The following is a 17536-nucleotide window of genomic DNA, read 5'->3' on the forward strand; positions in this document are numbered from 1 at the left end:
TAGATGAATTCTGCTTGCAATCACAACTATGAACCCTATTCAAAATTAATGTATGCAGCCGGGTGCAGTGGCACATGCATATGATCCCAGCAGCTTGGGAGGCTAAGGCAGGAGGATTGCGAGTTCAAAGCTAGTCTCGGCAACAGCGAAGCACTAAGCAACAGTGAGACCTTGTCTCTAAGAAAAATACAAAATATGGTTGGGGATGTGGCTTAGTGGTTGAGTGTCCCTAAGTTCAATTCCCAAAACAAAAAAAAAAAAAAGTATGGGTTGAGGGTGTAGCTTAGTGACAGAGCATGTACTCAGAATGCACACATAAAATATATATAGTAGTACATATGCATATGATTTATCACTATACTTATATAGTTGCAAAAGCCCCTGGAGTTCACGGATTTCAACTTCAATTGGCAAATTTTAAAAAATTAATTATTTTCTTTAATAATTCTGGTGATTGAACTCAGGGCCTTGTATATGCTAGGGCAAGTTCTCTATCACTGAGCTACATCCCCAGCCCTTTTTAAAAAAATATTATTTTATAGGTCCTTTGAAAATTTCATAATTTGAGACAGGGTCTCATTAAGTTGCCTAGACTGGCCTTGAACTTTTGCCAATTGGTAAGCTTAAATTACAAAGTACTTTATATCAGGAGTTAGCCTGTGCTTCCAAAACTTCACAGATTAAAGAGGAAAATATAATTGGCAACTTTCAAGCAAATTACAAAACTATATTTTCATATGGATGTTAAATACCAATAGGTAATACCAACAGGACTAGATTTTTTAAGTACCTATAATTTTTGGCTGTAATTGAATAATCTATAATCATATTCATTTTGAATAGAATAAACCATACTTGTACTGAGAATCTTCTTCCCCAAGATTCCAATAGAGAAAAAAAAAAAAAAAAAGAAAAAAAAGGGAGGGAGGTAATATTCCTTTTTCTCTGTAACATAATTATACATGTACTTGCATACACACCTATTAAATTCCTGGCCAATTCTGCAGCAATGTCACAAATTTTTTTCCTCATGCTAGACTGTGTTTCCATTTGAATAATCATCAGTAGTTCGCTCTTGATGGCAGTCTGAACATCTGATGGAAGAGTTGGATAGACTTCATCAAATGCAGAGGACAAAAGACGTCTTAGGAGAACCGCAGCCATTTGTCTAGCCTTTAAATAGATAACAGTGCTATAACTTCATATCTTACTAGAGAAAATATTTTCAACAGATTCACTCTACCATTGATGTATTTCACTATCCTATTTTTATAATTTATTCACAAAGCATCTTTATTTTTAAAAAAGTAAAACATATAATAAAACTCTTTCAAATCACATTAGTATGTATAGAAAATGCCATACCACAAGACATTTTACTTACAAGTGAGAAAAACTCCTAAGCACATTAGAATTCAGTAGGAACAATTTTGCTGTGATAAACTCTATAATTCATATTTTTAATACATTACTTAGGGGAAATACCTTAAACTGTAAACCCTCTTTCCTAACTCTTTATCTGGTTCTCATTCTAGAACAAAAAAGTATTTTTTCCTACCTTAGCTTTAGGCTTTCAGACTATCTTGTTATATAACCACTCTTTTTCATTAGGGTTTTAGAAAATCTGCTATGAAATCCATTTATCTTTATGATTTTGCTTTGCTAAGTTGCTAAGACTGGCTTTGTTCGAGATTCTCCTATCTCAGCCTCCTGAATCACTGGGAATATATGCATGTGCCACTGTGCCCGGCTCCCATTTTTAAATCTATGAAATATATTTAAGTTTGGAGTTTTCTATATAACATTCCCCGAGATTATCAAATAGAAGATTGCAAACAGAAGGCTTGATTGTGCAAGACCCCCCTCTCCAAATTAAAAAAAAAAAAAAAGGCAAGGATGTAGTTCAGAGGCAAGATGTTCCTGAGGAGGCTGAGGCAGAAGGATCTCTAAGTTGAAAATCAGCCTCAGCAACTTAAGTGAGACCCTGTCTCAAAATCAAAATTTAAAAATGGGCTGGGGATGTGGCTCAGAGGTAGTGTCCCTGAATCAAATCCCTGACACCAAAATAAATAAATATTATCCTTTCAAACCAATAAATCATTGAGAATATCAAACCGAAATCTTTCCTGCTTTCATTTTTTTCAGATCATTACTGCTTATTATCACTATACTTTGGGACTGTGACCAACAAAAAAAGGTAAGCTATACAAATAAAAACTTGCCAGTTTTCTCTCTTGTGCTTTTCAATAAGAAATCCTTTTGTTGTGCAATGTATGGTAGGTAGCAAACTTAAAAAACTTAATATATGCTCTAGAAAGAATTCAAAGCAGTTAAAATTCTCATAGATGGGGTTAAAAATCAAGTTTAATTCTTGTACCTCCTTAAAGACTATGAAGCCATAATCAAATGAAGTTAATTAATACTCATCATCTGGTTCTAAATCTTTTTTTTTTGAGAGAGAATTTTTTAATATTTATTTATTTTAGTTATCGGTGGACACATCTTTGTTTGTATGTGGTGCTGAGGATTGAACCTGGGCTGCCTGCATGCCAGGCGAGCGCGCTACTGCTTGAGCCACATCCCCAGCCCCTCATCTGGTTCTAAATCAAATTAAGATTAAGAAAAAGTTTAATACAAGTTTTAAAAAGGAAATAATTTTCATATTATTCTTGGCTTTAAAATTTGTTTAGGAATATAACTTGCATTAATCTCTCAATGATCAAAACAGCCATTTGTTTAACTGCTAGACGTTTACCTTTTATATGCTTCTTCATATCTGGTATTCATTTGAGTTACAGATAAAAAATGTTACTAAGGTAAAGAAGCACCATTTGTCATCTATTTAAAGAAAAACTTGGGCATTGTCATACTGCTTTCTAAGTGCTATGACAATATGAAATTGCCAGTGTGAACTGAGTGGAAGAAATCAGGAGAAACATAAAAGTTTAAGTACAACTCCATTTCCATCAAATATTACTATAAGCATATACAGTGTGACTTCTGGCAAAATCTTATTCTATAAACTCTAAATGCAATGCTTTATAGGCAAGATAAGTTTTCTAGAGTTGAGTTCTTCAACACCTTTTTTCAAAGTAAAGCGATAGTCAATGACACTCAATACTTACAGGGTATTACCTGTATAAAGAAAAAAAATCAAATATACTAAATGCAAAGGAAGAATAGTAAGAAAACTATAAAATCCTAATACTTAAATAGCCTTGTTTTATCATAAGGAAAAAGGAGACTTAAAATTCAAGCAAACATTAATTTAGCATACTAGGTAACTTGCTAAAAAAAAACCAAAAAAAAAACCCCATAATTTCAAAAGATTCTAGAAAATGTCTCTGTTCCAAACCATCTTGCTAAAGATTCATCTAGACAGGATTATAATCATAAATTTTTATGGATAAAATATATATTTAAAAATATTTGTAACATTAAAATATTGAATGAATATCCTCCTTTAGAATGAAGCTTCAATGAAAAGAATTTTTATAGATTAGAAATCACTTCAATTTTAAAACTTAATTATTTATAAAGCCATTAAATTTTACCTACCCTAGACATATCATCTTATTTGGAAAAAAGGAAATACTCATATAATAGGTAGTACTTTAAAAACTCACATCACAATTTGTAGGTAGCTCTTAGCCAAAAAGTTCAAAGTTTAAGTAAAATGTAATAATAAATAATTCTCATTATCCTCTCCTGACAATCATCCTAATCAATGTTTAGTAAGAATTTAATATTCTCAAATATTAAGGTAGTACCTCCTCAGCAGCTGTTGTATTTCTGATGGCTTGTAAGAGGAACGTGATCTTTGACTGACCTGGGATATTTTCATAGGTTTCCTACATGGAAAAAAACATTAAAGGTTAGAATATAAAGTCAGAAAAGTTTGTAACTCAGAAATGAAATGAGAAATGGGAAGCACCCATGCATAAGCCATCTGGGTCTAGTGTCAACAATTTCTATTGTGACATGAAAATATACTTTGAGTAGGTTATGAAAGAGGATATCCATTTACATATTCTTTTCTACCTAGCTTTCTTAATACATGTTTCTAAGGTGTCTGTATATTTTCTTACCTTGGGCTCCCTGGTTAATACATTAGAGTGAAAATACTGTAGAAAATGATTTAAGGTATTCTGCTGAAAAATAAGTGCTCAACTTAACATTACCTTATATTCTGGGGAATGACTTATAAACATTTGTTAGACTAAATGATATAGAATTAGTTTAAATCACTACTACTTAAGCAGCACCAGATATATACCTCAGATTAAGCAAATCAAAGAAAGGAAAGTGTTTAAATTCTTTATGCTATGTTTTCTTTCAAGCAAGGATTATATTACAACTATATTATATACATAAATAAATGGTTACATTTAAGAGAAATTCGGCCAAGAGATTTTTATAACATTTCTAGATCTATTAAAAAGTTTTGTGCCTCAGAATAATTTCCTCTTTGTTAATAACATAAAATCAGAAGAAATTAAATAAGGAAGCAGGTATCAATTAGAAGATTGTCAATATGGATCAAAAAACAAGTCCCAACTATATGCTGGTCATAAAGTAAGTTGAAGGGAATATATTCTTGTGTGTGTTCAAAAATTCTAACACTAGGGGGGTTAGAAATCAACTACTTGGAAATCAATTTAAGAATATTTGGAATATTTCCCCTTAAAAATCTTCTTAGTACATAAATAATAAATATCATCCACTATCATTCTATTTCCTTTAAGGGTCTAATGTAGTTAACAAATTTTTTTTAGTCATCTAAGTTCAAAGACCTTGCCTGCTCTCTAACATCGCACTTTTATAATCACCTGGCTTCTATGGACAAAAGCAACGAGATGAACAAGGCTACTTAGAATCCAGGGTTACCTCATACCTTTTAAGTGGTAGATGGCATCCCTGAGATATTGATAGAATCAAAGCTTATACCTTACATGACTTGCCAAGATCGAAGATAACAAATGACAGACAGAACTCTGGTCTTCTAAGGCCAACCATACCCTAAATATCTCTGGCACTGAAGGCTCTGAGTTTCATCCCTGGAGGTTCACTCTACTTAACAGCACAGTTCTATTTATGCAGTGCTACGGTTTTCAAACTTCCCAAACCTATCTCTAAGGAAGATCTTCTGATAACCTCAAGTTCTACTCTAATTAAAAGTACACAGGATTAAAACAATGCTGAAAACTGTGCCAAAAAGCATTCATGGCTGAGAAGATGGTCTGAATTTATTTATTCCAAAATGAGATAATTTATGCAAAGATATTCAAAAGCTGATTGCAAAAATGAATATGTAACTTGAAATATTTCAATTAATTTTTCCAAAGCAACTAGAAAAGCAGTAAAACATCTTCATTTAAACAGTCTCTCACGGGGAGCTGGGGATATGGCTCTTGCCTATCATGCATGAGGCCCTGGGTTCAATCCTCAGCACCTCAGCACCACCACCACCAAAAAAGAAAAAAAGTCTCTTACAGTAAAATAAAAATCTCTTTTAATTCCTTGCATGTGGCATAGCCCCAGATACACTGTAAATGCAATAAATGGCTTACGCTTAAATTTCCAGTTTTCTAAATAGTTTTTAAAAAACAAAATCTTCACTAAGCTATCAATCACTTTCAGAAAACCCGCTAACAATTTTGAGGATCTCTGTACCTCTATCCTTGTTCAGGTAGAACAAGGATATTGATGTGATTATGCCAATTCCAGTAAAGACTTATAAACATGACATCAAATACTCAATACAATCCCATAATAGATTGTGGTAGTAGTGTTTAGCATGTATGAGTGGCATCTAATTCCTGAGGTTCTCACCATTGCATACAGCCTTAAAGTCTCAGCCTAAATAGGCAAATTTTGTAAGGGCAGAGATGGTATATCTCTAGTACATCAGAATACAGCAATTGCTATAAAGAATATTTCTAAGACTGTGCCTAGCACTAATCTAGATCGGTTCAGTAAATGTTACCAATGTGGTGATAAATTTTAATTTCATTTGATTCTACCACAAAGTCCAAATTTCATCTCCCTACTTCTCTGCCCACAAAGGAAAAATGCTAGTAAGTATTCTTCTCACTCATTCCATAAATATTTATGATGAGCCTACCTTGTGTGAGAAGATGGAAGAACAAACTACTTTTACCTCTTAAAACATCTTGGTCCCTCAACAATCAGGTATATTTTTCAATATTATTCTCCTTAATCCGAATGATTAATGTCTACATTATAATCAATGAGGAGTCATATAAAACCCATGCATATAATTAATAAAATACTTAAGCTAACATTATATAAAAATGTCCAGTCATGAATACTGTTGACAGTCAACTGGGAACTACTTGTCAATTGTTTATTCAGGCAAATTATTGTATTTTGATACTTGAAGACATTCAAATAATTTCTTCAAGTATGGGAAACATTTTCTGTAAAGTTAAAAAAGAAAAATCTTTGCAGGTTTTTTTTTTTTTTTTTTGGGGGGGGGGTACTGGGTATTAAACCCGGGGGTGTTTAACCAGTGAGCCACATCCCAGCCCTTTTTGAGATAGGGTCTTGCTAAGTTGCTAGCGGCCTCACTAAATTGCTGATACTGGCTTTGAATTTGAGATCCTCCTGCCTCAGCCTCCTGTCACTGGGATTACAGGTATACACCATGGTACCTGGCTTCTTGCAGACATTTTAGAAGTAGAAATAAAATATAAAGCCTATCAAATAGCTTATACAATAGGAGAAATTTCTAAACTTATGTTTTGTAGCCCTTCATCAAAATATAACAATAAAATCTTTTATTGTGTTTGCTTTTATATTTGAACACAAATCATTTTAGTCAACAAATTGGTATGTACGTACCAACTAAGTATTTTTATTTTAACCAAGTAAATTACAAAGATACTTACTAAGTACAAGCCAATTCACTTCAAGGGAAATATTTCTACATTTGCTTTATCATATTTGATGCTGAAATTTATTTAGATTACTCATAAAAGGCTTATTTCATAAGGCAAAGAAAAGGGAGGCAGGTACTGAGATGTCCTTATATGCAGTCAATTTCTCTCAAATACTTTCCTAAGTAGCTCTATTCACAGACCAAGTTAGTACTAATTATATGACACTAAGAGGCTTGCTCCTAGCATTTACTTTTTTGACAAATTAAGAAAATTCTGTATCTCAATACTTACTCCACATACAAATATATTCTCAGGATATTAAAAAATAATAAAAAATAAAAATGTAGTATCTAGATGTTTTCACTAGCAATAGAGAGACTAACAGTACTTATTTCCAATTGTTCTTTATGAGAAAATGTGCTGAATGCTGCTAACTACCCCCAAAGTGATGTAAGTGATAAAAAGATTTACAACAGGCACCAATTGGAATTCAAGCTGAACCAGACACTGGTATTTAGTTCAATAGAAGAGAGATTCCCCACTAGGCTTGACAATAGAGACTTAAGCAAGTGGAGGAAAGAGGGAGAATTAAACTAGCTTACTAATTACACTGCTGTTCTGCTTTGTAACACATGGAAATTTCTATTATCAGTTAGGATTAAGAATTTACTTTGGTGAAAAATCATCTCTGAAGTTTGTAGAAAGCATCAACATGTTTTTTAGGATCATCATATCTTGAGAACAAAATTGATGTAACATATGCATATTACTTCTAAATACAAATGCTACTTTTAAGTATTCTAAAAGTAATCCCACCCCCCAAGTATGCAAAGACAGGCTTACAGGTTAACACACATATAGCACTATTATTAAGAACAGAACATAAAAACCATAATTATCCATTCATAGGGGGCTGTTTATATAGATAATACACCTTTGTCTATATAATGAAGTCTCTAGCTGCTTAAAAAAACTCTTCAGTGGTAACATGAAATACAATGGGTGAAAATCCAAGCTGCAAAATAATGCGTGTATTGTAATCCCATTCAAGAAAAAAATGAATGTATACACCTATGTTTGTAAACACACATTTTCAAGGAAGATCCAGAACACACTTTGAAGAATGGGTTAAAAACTATCTGTGTCGTTTGAATTTTTACCCTGAACATATCTCACATGCACAATGAACAAAAATTTATTAGGACAAAGTTAACAGTTTTAAAGTGTTTTTTTTTTTCATACAAAAGTGAATTTCCAGTATATTAACTTCACTTATTACTAAACCATTAAGTATGATGTGTAAATCCTACCCCATTCAAAGCACATATTAACAACATTGTCGTTTGTTTAAAAGACAGCTCTCAACTCTTCAGGCCAGTTTGGGGGGAAAAAAATACACACACATATGTAAAAATAAATAAAGACCCTCCTCCCTCAATTTCCTTATCTATATGTAAAGTAAGTGTTGGCTCTGTAAAAGTATCTCAAAAATCCCTCCGTGAATCTTATAAAAATCTTCAATCACATGGTTGCAAAGAACTCCACGAATAATCAAGTTTGAGGGTCGACTGGAAAGTTTCTCCCTTTCCTCCAAGTACCTCCTACAAGCCCAGGTCTGGACACTGACAATGTCTTCTACAGAACGAGCGTGTCTTACTGCTTGCTAGTCCGCAGGTGTATTTCAAATAATGTCCCTTGAACTATATCCGAGAGAAGGGAGAGAGATGCAGATTAGAACTAAAGAAACGGAGACTCCAACCTACGGTGCTGGCCCAGTTGGACAACGGAAGTCCGGTGCATGCCACTTAGGAGACCGCCAATCTCCAGAGATCAATGAAAAGCGGTCTGCGGGCGCGCAGGGCACGGAGGGGCCGCTCAGGAAGCAGCCCCGAAGGCAACTTCTCAGGACTGGGCTGCGTGGCGGGGGCAGCGGCTCCTGACGGGACTAGACCCCGGGGCTGAATGGGAAGAAGCGAGGGAGCGAAGGCAGGACTGGGAGGGAGCAAGAGCAAGGCAGGAGAGGAGCGAGGTGCGGGTCCGGGTGGCCCGGGGGCTGGGCTGGGCGCCGAGCGGACCCGGAGAGCGGGAGGCCGGGGCGCGGCGGCCCGCCAAGTTGCGGCCGGGCCCGGCTCGCCGGCGGCCCACCCCCTCGGCGCGGCCGCTCCACACTGGGCGGAGGCGGCGTGTCAGGCGCGGCCGCACGTGTGCGCTGGGCGGCGGGAGGCAACCAGCGCCGGCGCCGCGGCTGCAAGGGCCGGAAGGGCCCGGGGCGCGGCGGGAGCCGCGGGCCGTCTCACACGTGGGCTGCGGCCGCCGCCCGCCCGCCCGCCGGCCCGGCCTGCGCGGCGTCGCGGAGTGGCCGAGGCCCGGCGTCCGGGAAGGGGCGGCGCGCCGGCCGGGGCCCGGGGACCGGGGCGGAGAGCTCGCTTACCTCCGCCTGTTTCCGGACCACATTGTCGGGGCTGAGCAGGTTTCCCAGGAGCAGGTAGAACTGTTGTTGCTCCGCCGCGGCCGCCGCCATTGCGCTAGGCGTGAGAAAGAGAAGGAGGGAGGGGAGACAGGAGCCGTGAGGCGTGCTGGCGGGCCGGCGGGAGGGGCGGGGGCGGGCCCAGCGCGGGGACCGGCACCAGAGGCGGCTCGGGGCTGGGGGGCCTGGCGGGAAAGGGCGGGGCAAAGGGGAAAGGGGAGGACAGGGCGGGGCCTCGCGCCCTTTCACCCCGCCGCGGCCGCTGGAGCCGGCGCCTCATTGGCCTGGGGGGCGGGGGGCGGGGCTGAGGCCGCCTCCTCGGGGGCCGCGCCGATTGGCCACGCTCCCTGCAGTGCCGTCACTGGCCGCGCGCGGCGGGCCGCCGGCTGAGCTGTGGGGGGGCGGCCGACGGCTTAGCCTCCCTCCTGGGGCTAAGGCCGGAGCTGACACTGAGGCTAGAGCCGGGTCCCGGACTCGACCAGAGTCGAGTCGCAAGGGTGGGAAGCGGGAGGAGTCGGCGGGCAAGCCTGGCAGCGGCGAGGGGCCAGAGGCCCGGCTGGGGAGGAGGGGCCGGCTCCTGAGCGCGGGAGATTTCGGCGCCGCCGGCTGGCGGGCCTCCTCCCTGTCTGCCCCCAGCCCCTCCCCGCAGCTCGGCGAACGGGCCCAACCCTCTGGGTCCCCCAGGATTCCTAGCCGCGACCCCCCGATAAGGGAGCCCTTCGAGGCACACTTCCCCTTAAAGCTCCCCCACTCCTCCGACGCCTCCTGTGTCAGACCCTCCGGTCTCCCCCGGGGCCATGACTCAGGCCGCCCCTTCCTCCCGCGCGCTCACCAGTGACTCACGCCCTGGGCTTGCCCGGAAGAGGGGTTACTCAGCCCAGCCTCCCGCCCGCGGAGGTCGGGGGACGTCCAAGTAGCTCGCACGCCCCCGCCCCGCGAGCCTGGACTGTTCCCTGGTTTGGGGTCCCGTTCTTTCAGTGACTGAGAAACTGCCCTCCCTAGAGAGGCAGTGGTTTGTAGGGCTGACCTCTATCAATGAAGTCCACCAGTGTCCAGGGGCCCAGACACCTGGTTTGAGTGGCAGCTCTCTGCATAGGTGCATAGGCAATACAAGCCCAGGCTGCCCTCATTGCCCGGGCTGCCTGTTTAAACCATCTTCCTTCTGCTGAGACCCTGCTGTGTTCAGTGTATTTGTTGATTGGGCTGAGGGGTGACAGTGGAAGGAAACAATTCACTTTTGCCTCAAAAGGACACTGTATTCCTAGTGAGGAGGTCCAGGTGGGGTGAGATGGAGAGGAGTTCTACACCTCTGGCAGCTCGTAGTATTTAGGGAATTTAATTTCCTGTTGGCTATTTCTGCTCTTTGAAAGTCTTCTTAAACATTTGCTCTTAGATGATTTTAAAACTTGGCCTTGTGTCACCTCCTGGCCACTGTGTGCAGAATCTGGGCTGAGGCTCTGGGATCCACATGGAGTTGTGATAGCCAGCCAAGATTTTTATGAAGGAATCAAATTGATTAGTAGAATTCCCTCAGTAAGTTTTAGCTGTAGCAGTGTTTTAGCTTTGAAAACTTCTCTTCAGGAGGTTTACGGACCTATATTTGTAGAACTGAAGTTTCTTTTTTCATTCATCTGTCACATTATTTCTTCAAAATCAAACATGTTAGGATTCTAAGGAGGCTTTTTCCTCACCCAAATTTCTTAAAATTTAAGGCGTTACATACTAAAAACCATTCTCAATAACTAGGGTAACAGTGAAAAATTCTCAAATATTTCAACATATCTAAATATTAGATATGCTAACTTAAGTTTGTGGATTTGTCAAAATAAGTGTGCTTGTTTTTTGTTGGTTTTTGTACTGAGGATTGAACCCAGGGGCACTCTACTACTGAGCTACATCCCTAGCCCATTTTACTTTTGACTTTTGAGACAGTGTCTTGTCAAGTTGCCCAGGTTGACTGAACCTAGTGGTCCTCCTGCCTCTGCCTTCCCAGCCACTGGATTACAGGTGTGTGCCACCATGCTTATATTGGGGCACTTTTTTTTTTGATGAGGCAAAGCATGAACTTGGAATTATTTTAGGCTAGAAATAAAACAATTTTGTATTAGTAACTACATCAACTGCTAGATTGTGGAATGTCAGCGCAGTCCTACTTTCACATTGTAAATATTCAATCAAAAGGGAAGAGGAAGATTTATGAGGTTAACGAATAAAGAGATCCCCAACTGGAATTTCTACTGAATAGTGGGCTTCCTGACAATAGAATGGTTCTGGTATCCAGAAAACTTACTAAATGGGTCTCTTATTTTCAGCAGCAGGATTGCCATTTTGGAATATTTTGTAATGCTGAAACTTTCAACAATTTATTGCACTTAAGCCCATTTCCCACAGAGGGAATCCTGTTTGTTCTACAGGAGTATTATTTATTATCACTCAGATATTGTATAAAGTTATCCCACAGGAAAATAGGTTTATTTATTTCTCAAGGAGTTCAGATTGTAGAAGATCAAGAGGCTTGCACTTGAGTCTAATGGGTTTGGATCTTCAGTCTGTTACTATTTGTGTGACCTTGCCTCAATTTCTCATCTGTAAAATGGGAATATGCACTATAATATTACTAATCACCGCAGTTCTAACATTAAGATGTAGTTGGAACAATGTATATTGTGTGATCTTGCCCAAGTTAATTAACCTTTCTCAGCCCTAGTTTCCTCTTCTTTGAAAAGCAGTGGCATAGTGCCTAGCCCAGAGTAAATGTTAAATGATAGCGGTCATTACTAATATAGATTGAAATCTCTAAAATTTATAAATTTAATTCTGATTGCACATCTACCTGATAGATTATCCCCCTTCCTTTTTTTTTTTTGTAACCACTGAGCCAAATCCCCAGCCCTATTTGTTTTTTATTTTGGGTCTCACTAAGTTGCTTAGGTCCTTGCTAAGTTCCTGAGGCTGGCTTTGAATTTGGGATTCACTTGTCCCAGCCTCCCGAGTTGCTAGGATTACAAGTGTGCGCCTGGAAAATGATCACATTTTTATACTCCCATTATATAAGCAGTGATGTTATAGGGATACATGATAATTATGGTTAAAAAAATAATTTCTAAGTTTGAATTTTTTTTATCACAGAGCATTTAAAGTCCATTCTCAGCTTTAAATACTATAGCTGCACTGTTTCGTATGGAAGCTACTAGCAATTATGGCTATGAGATGTGCTTTAAGTGTACAGTGGTAAAATGTATACCAAATTTTAAAAACTTAAGAAATTAATAACAATTTTATATTGGTCAGATGTGGAAAAATAATAATTTAAATTAAATAAAATATATTAATAATATTTACTCATAAACCATATTATTAAACATGTTGATATTTTCACCTGTTTCTTTTGCTTGTTAAAATATGGCTACTAGAAATTTTAATTTTTAAAATTACATATGTGATTTGCATTTGTGGCTCACAGTTTATTTGAATGGACAGTACTATGCTAGAGAATAAAGTAAACAACTAGCTGTATACATGGCTTTCCCACATATTTGTACATTTAGATTAAGGAAATAAGTTTTCACCAAAGTGAAATCAATTACCTTACAGTGTTTTCTGTTGCATCCAGTTTTTGAACTTGATTCTTAGGGATTTGGAGACATGGTACAGTAGTTTATGAGCAGTGTTCCTTGCTTAGGAATTTTCTTCACCTGTTGGTTTGACAAACAGAATTGTGGGCCTTAAGATGGTAATTAAGAACAGATCAAATTTGATCTTGTAGAATAAGTATAAATTAAATCTAGGACTGGTCAAGAGTTACAGGAAAAGAAAAAGATCTTTTATTTTCTTGATGTTGATTGTTTTCATTTAAATGTTGTCAGTGGATTTATAAAACATCATTTGTTGCATTTTAAAACCTGAAACAAAAATAGACTCAGCAGAGGGATTTTTCTTTGAACTTAAATGTTTTTTTTCATAGAACACAAATAGACTGAAAGTGAAAGAATGGAAAAAGACACATCATGTAAACAGTATCCAAAAGAGAACAAAACTGAAAATGGCTACATTAACATCAGACAAAATAGATTTCCAAACAGAAAGTGTCATTGGAGACAAAGGAGGACATTTTTATGATAAAAGGTCAATTAATCAGAAATATATAACAAATTTAAACACATGCAACTAACAACAGAGACCCAAAATTAAAACCTGACAGGATTAAGAAAGAAAGAAATAATTAAAAAAATAGTTTGAGACTTCAGTCCCCACTTTCAATAATTGTTAGGGTAACCAGGCAGATTAATGATAAGTGGAAGCCATGAGGAACAGTATGAGCCAACTAAACCCAAGAGAAGCATGTAAGACACTCCCAACAGCAGCAGAGTACACATTTTTTTTCTCAAGCACATATGGAACATTCTTCAGGATAGACCATATGCTAGGCCATAAAACAAATCTTAGTGAATTTAAAAAGGCTGAAATCATAAAGTGTGTTCTGTAACCACAATAGAATAAAATTAGAAATCAAAAACAAAAGGAAATTTGAGAAATCTGCAAATATGTATAGACTACAAGGCACACTCCTAAATAGCAAATATGTCAAAGAATAAATCACAAGAGGAATTAGAAAATACCTTGAGATGAATGAAAAAAGTATAAATACTAAAACTTAAGGGGTGTAGTGACATCTGTGCTCATATGGAAATTTAGATCTGTAAACACCTACCTTAGTTTCTTAGGAACTATAGTGAGAAAAGCATACCAACCTACACACAGAAAGAAAGAAATACTAAAGACTAGAAAAGAAACAAATAAAATATGGAATAGAAAAACAATAAAGAAAAAACAATGCAAAATTGTTTCTTTGAAAGATTTTGTCAACAAAATTGAAAAACCTTTGACTATATTGATGATGGCGGTAGGGTGGGGGAGCTAAGACTCAAATACTAAAGAATGAAAGAAGGGACATCATCACCACACTTTTTGACATAAAAGAAAGATAAAGGAATACTGCTCACAATTATATACCAGCAAATTAGATAACCTAGATGAAATGGACAAATTTCTTGAAAGACACAAATTTTCAAGACTTATTCAGGAAGAAGTAGAAAAATCTGAATCAACCTATAACAAGTAAAATAATAATTAAAAAAAAACTCCACCCAAAGAAAAGTCTAGAACCAGATGACTAAACTGGTGAACTCTATCAAACATTTAAAGAATGAATACCAACACTTCTCAAACTCTGACAAGAAATAGAAGCAGCATGAAGACACAGTCATTCTATGTAGCCACTGTGACCATGACACCAAAACTAGACAGACATCACGAGAAAATTATGAACCAAATTATGAACATTTAGCAATGTTGTCATAAGAATTCTCAATAAAATATGAGCAAACTGAGTCTAGCACCATATAAAAAGGATGATCAACCTTTCTATATGTTGTATTTTATGTGTGGAATTTATCCCAGGAATGTAACATTGGCATAACATGAAAATCAGTGAAAGACACCATAGTCATAGAATAAAGTATAAAAACTTATGATCATTTCAACTGATGTGGAAAAAGCCTTTCATAGAATCTAATACTTTTTCCTGATAAACACTCAACAAACTAGTAATAAAGAGAAGCAGTCTCAACCTCATAAAGTCCATCTATGACAAATTCACAGCTAACCTCATACTTGCTAGAGAAAAACTGGATGCCTTCTCCCTGAAATCAATAATAAGACAAGAATGTTCATTGTGCTGGAAGTTCGTTCACAGGTGGCATGATTTAATATAGAGAAAATTCCTAAGGAATGCACACACTTAGAACAAATAGAATTAATTCATCCAGGTTGCAGGATATAAGATCAATAACAAAAATCGACTGTGGAACTGGACATTATGATGTACACCTGTAATCCTATCTACTTGGGAGACTGAGGCAGGATCATGGATTCAAGGCCAGCCTGGTAGAATAGCAAGATGAACAATCAAAAAATGAAATAAAAATAATTCCATTTTCAATAGCATAAAAAAGAATGAAGCAGAAACAAATTTATAAAAGAAGTATAAGACTTATGCATTAAATTTATAACATTGTTGAAAGAAAGTATAGAAAATCTAAATGAAACACATTTCTTATACATGAGTTGGAAGATAGAAAATTATTAAGATGATAATATACCACTCTCTCAATTGATGCAAGGCAATCTATATCAAAATTCCAAATGCTTTTTTTTAAAGATATGGACAAGCTGATCCTAAAATTCATGTGGAATTGCAAGAGCCTGAATAACCAAAACAATATCAAAAAGTTGGAAGATTCATACTTCTTGAACTCAGAGCTTACAACAGAGCTACAATAATCAAGACACTGTGGTGTTGGTATAGGAATAGTCACACATCAATGGAATGAAAGGAGGGTACAGAAATAAACCTTTCAAGTGTCGTCAGTTGATTTTTTGTCAAGGGTGCCTTGAAGGTTAGTTTATGTTCCATCTTGGCTAGTTTGTGGTGCCCAGTTGTTTGGTCAAGCATTGGTCTAAATGTTGCCATGAAGGTATTTGTGGATGTGATTTAATATTTATAATTAGTTGTTGTTATGCAAAATCAATTACCCTCCATGAGGTGGGCAAACTTCCAGCAATCAATGGAAGGCTAACTAGGAAATAACCGAGGTTCTGGAGGAAGAAGCAAGTATGCCCAAGATCGCAGAATAGTAATTCTTCCGGGGTTTTCACCTGCTAGCCTGCCCTTAAGATTACAAGTTCAAGACCACTACCTTAGTGTCTAGATTGCTCGCCTGCTGGCCTGCTTTCTAGGTTTTGGCCTTGCTAGCTCCTATAATGATATGAACCAATTCCTTAAAATAAATCTATAAATATATGTCCTGTTGTTTCTGTTTCTCTGGAGAACCCTGACTAAACAGGTGCGAAGGCCATTCTATGTAGAAAAAGTAGTCTTTTCAACAAATGTTGCTGGAACAGCTGGATATCCATATGCAAAAGAATGAAGCTAGATCCCTACCTCACACCATATAAAAAGCCTCAAAATGAGTCATAGACTTAAACATAAGAACTAGAACCTTGAAATTCTTAGAGGACTACATGGGACTAAATCTTCATGGTCTTGGATTAGGCAATAGTTTTTTAGACATGAAACAAAATAAAAAATGACAAAAGAGAAAGAGTTAAATTAGATTTCACAAAATTAAAAACTTTTGTGCTTCCTAAGAAAACCATCAAAAGTGAAGACAAGTGAAGCACAGTGACACATGCCTGTAATCCCAGCAGCTCTGGAGGCTGAGATAGGAGGATCACGAGTTCAAAGCTAGCCTCAGCAATGGCAAGGTGCCAAGCAACTCAGTGAGACCCTGTCTCTAAATAAAATACAGAAATAGGACTGAAGATGTGGCTCAGTGGCCAAGTGCCCCTGAGTTCAATTCCTGGTACCCCTCCCACCAAAAAAGAGTGAAGACAAGGCATAAAATGGGAGGAAAACATGCAGATCCTGTATCTTCCAAGGGACTTGTATCCAGAAAGTATGAAGAATTCTTTACATTGAACAACAACCCAGTTTAAAAAGTAGGCAAAACATTGCATGAACATTTCTGCAAAGGAAATATACCTGTGACCAGTAAACACATGAAGATTGTTCAACATCATTAATGACTAGGGAAATGCAAATCAAAATCACAATGAGATACTACTGCATGTCCATTAGGAAGCTTTGATAAAAAAGGCAATGACAGGTGTCAGTGAGAATGTAGAGAAATTCAGACCCTCATACTCTTTCAGACCCCTTCTTATGGGAATGTAAAAATCTTGCAGTTGGTTTGGAAAACATTCTGACAGTTCTTCAAAAAGTTATGCATTGTTACCATATGATTTAGCAATTCCATTCCTAGATAAACACTCAAGCAAAATTAAAACATATTTACACAACAACCTGACATGAATGTTCATAGCAACATTAGTCATAAAATCCAGAAAGTGGAAATGTTCAAACCAATCAACTGATGAATGGGTAAACAAAATATGCTATAACTATGCAATGAGATATTATGTGGCATTAAAAGGAAATAAATTACTGATACATGCTATAACAAGGAAGAACCTTAGAATCATTCTACTAGGCTGGGCACTGGGTACATGCTTGTAATCACAGTGACTCAGAAGGCTGAGGCAGGAG

The 17536-nt window shown here is 37.9% G+C and overlaps 1 protein-coding gene across 1 annotated transcript in view; it reads right to left on the reverse strand.

Annotated features, from left to right (window-relative positions):
• Ipo5 (importin 5) overlaps positions 1–9490 on the reverse strand; it is a 44186-nt gene extending 34696 nt beyond the window's left edge. The window contains exons 1-3 of the mRNA XM_046454896.2: positions 9334–9490; positions 3771–3851; positions 981–1173 (exon numbers count right to left, since the gene is read on the reverse strand). Coding sequence (XP_046310852.1) covers positions 981–1173; positions 3771–3851; positions 9334–9423 — 364 coding nt within the window. The 5' untranslated portion in view covers positions 9424–9490. The remainder of the gene's footprint in view (positions 1–980; positions 1174–3770; positions 3852–9333) is intronic.
• Positions 9491–17536: the final 8046 nt, after the last annotated feature.

The sequence above is a fragment of the Marmota monax genome, unplaced genomic scaffold (assembly GCF_021218885.2).
Source record: "Marmota monax isolate L192 unplaced genomic scaffold, Marmota_monax_Labrador192_F-V1.1 WCK01_AAM20220418_F8-fsc00026, whole genome shotgun sequence".
NCBI lineage: Eukaryota > Metazoa > Chordata > Mammalia > Rodentia > Sciuridae > Marmota > Marmota monax.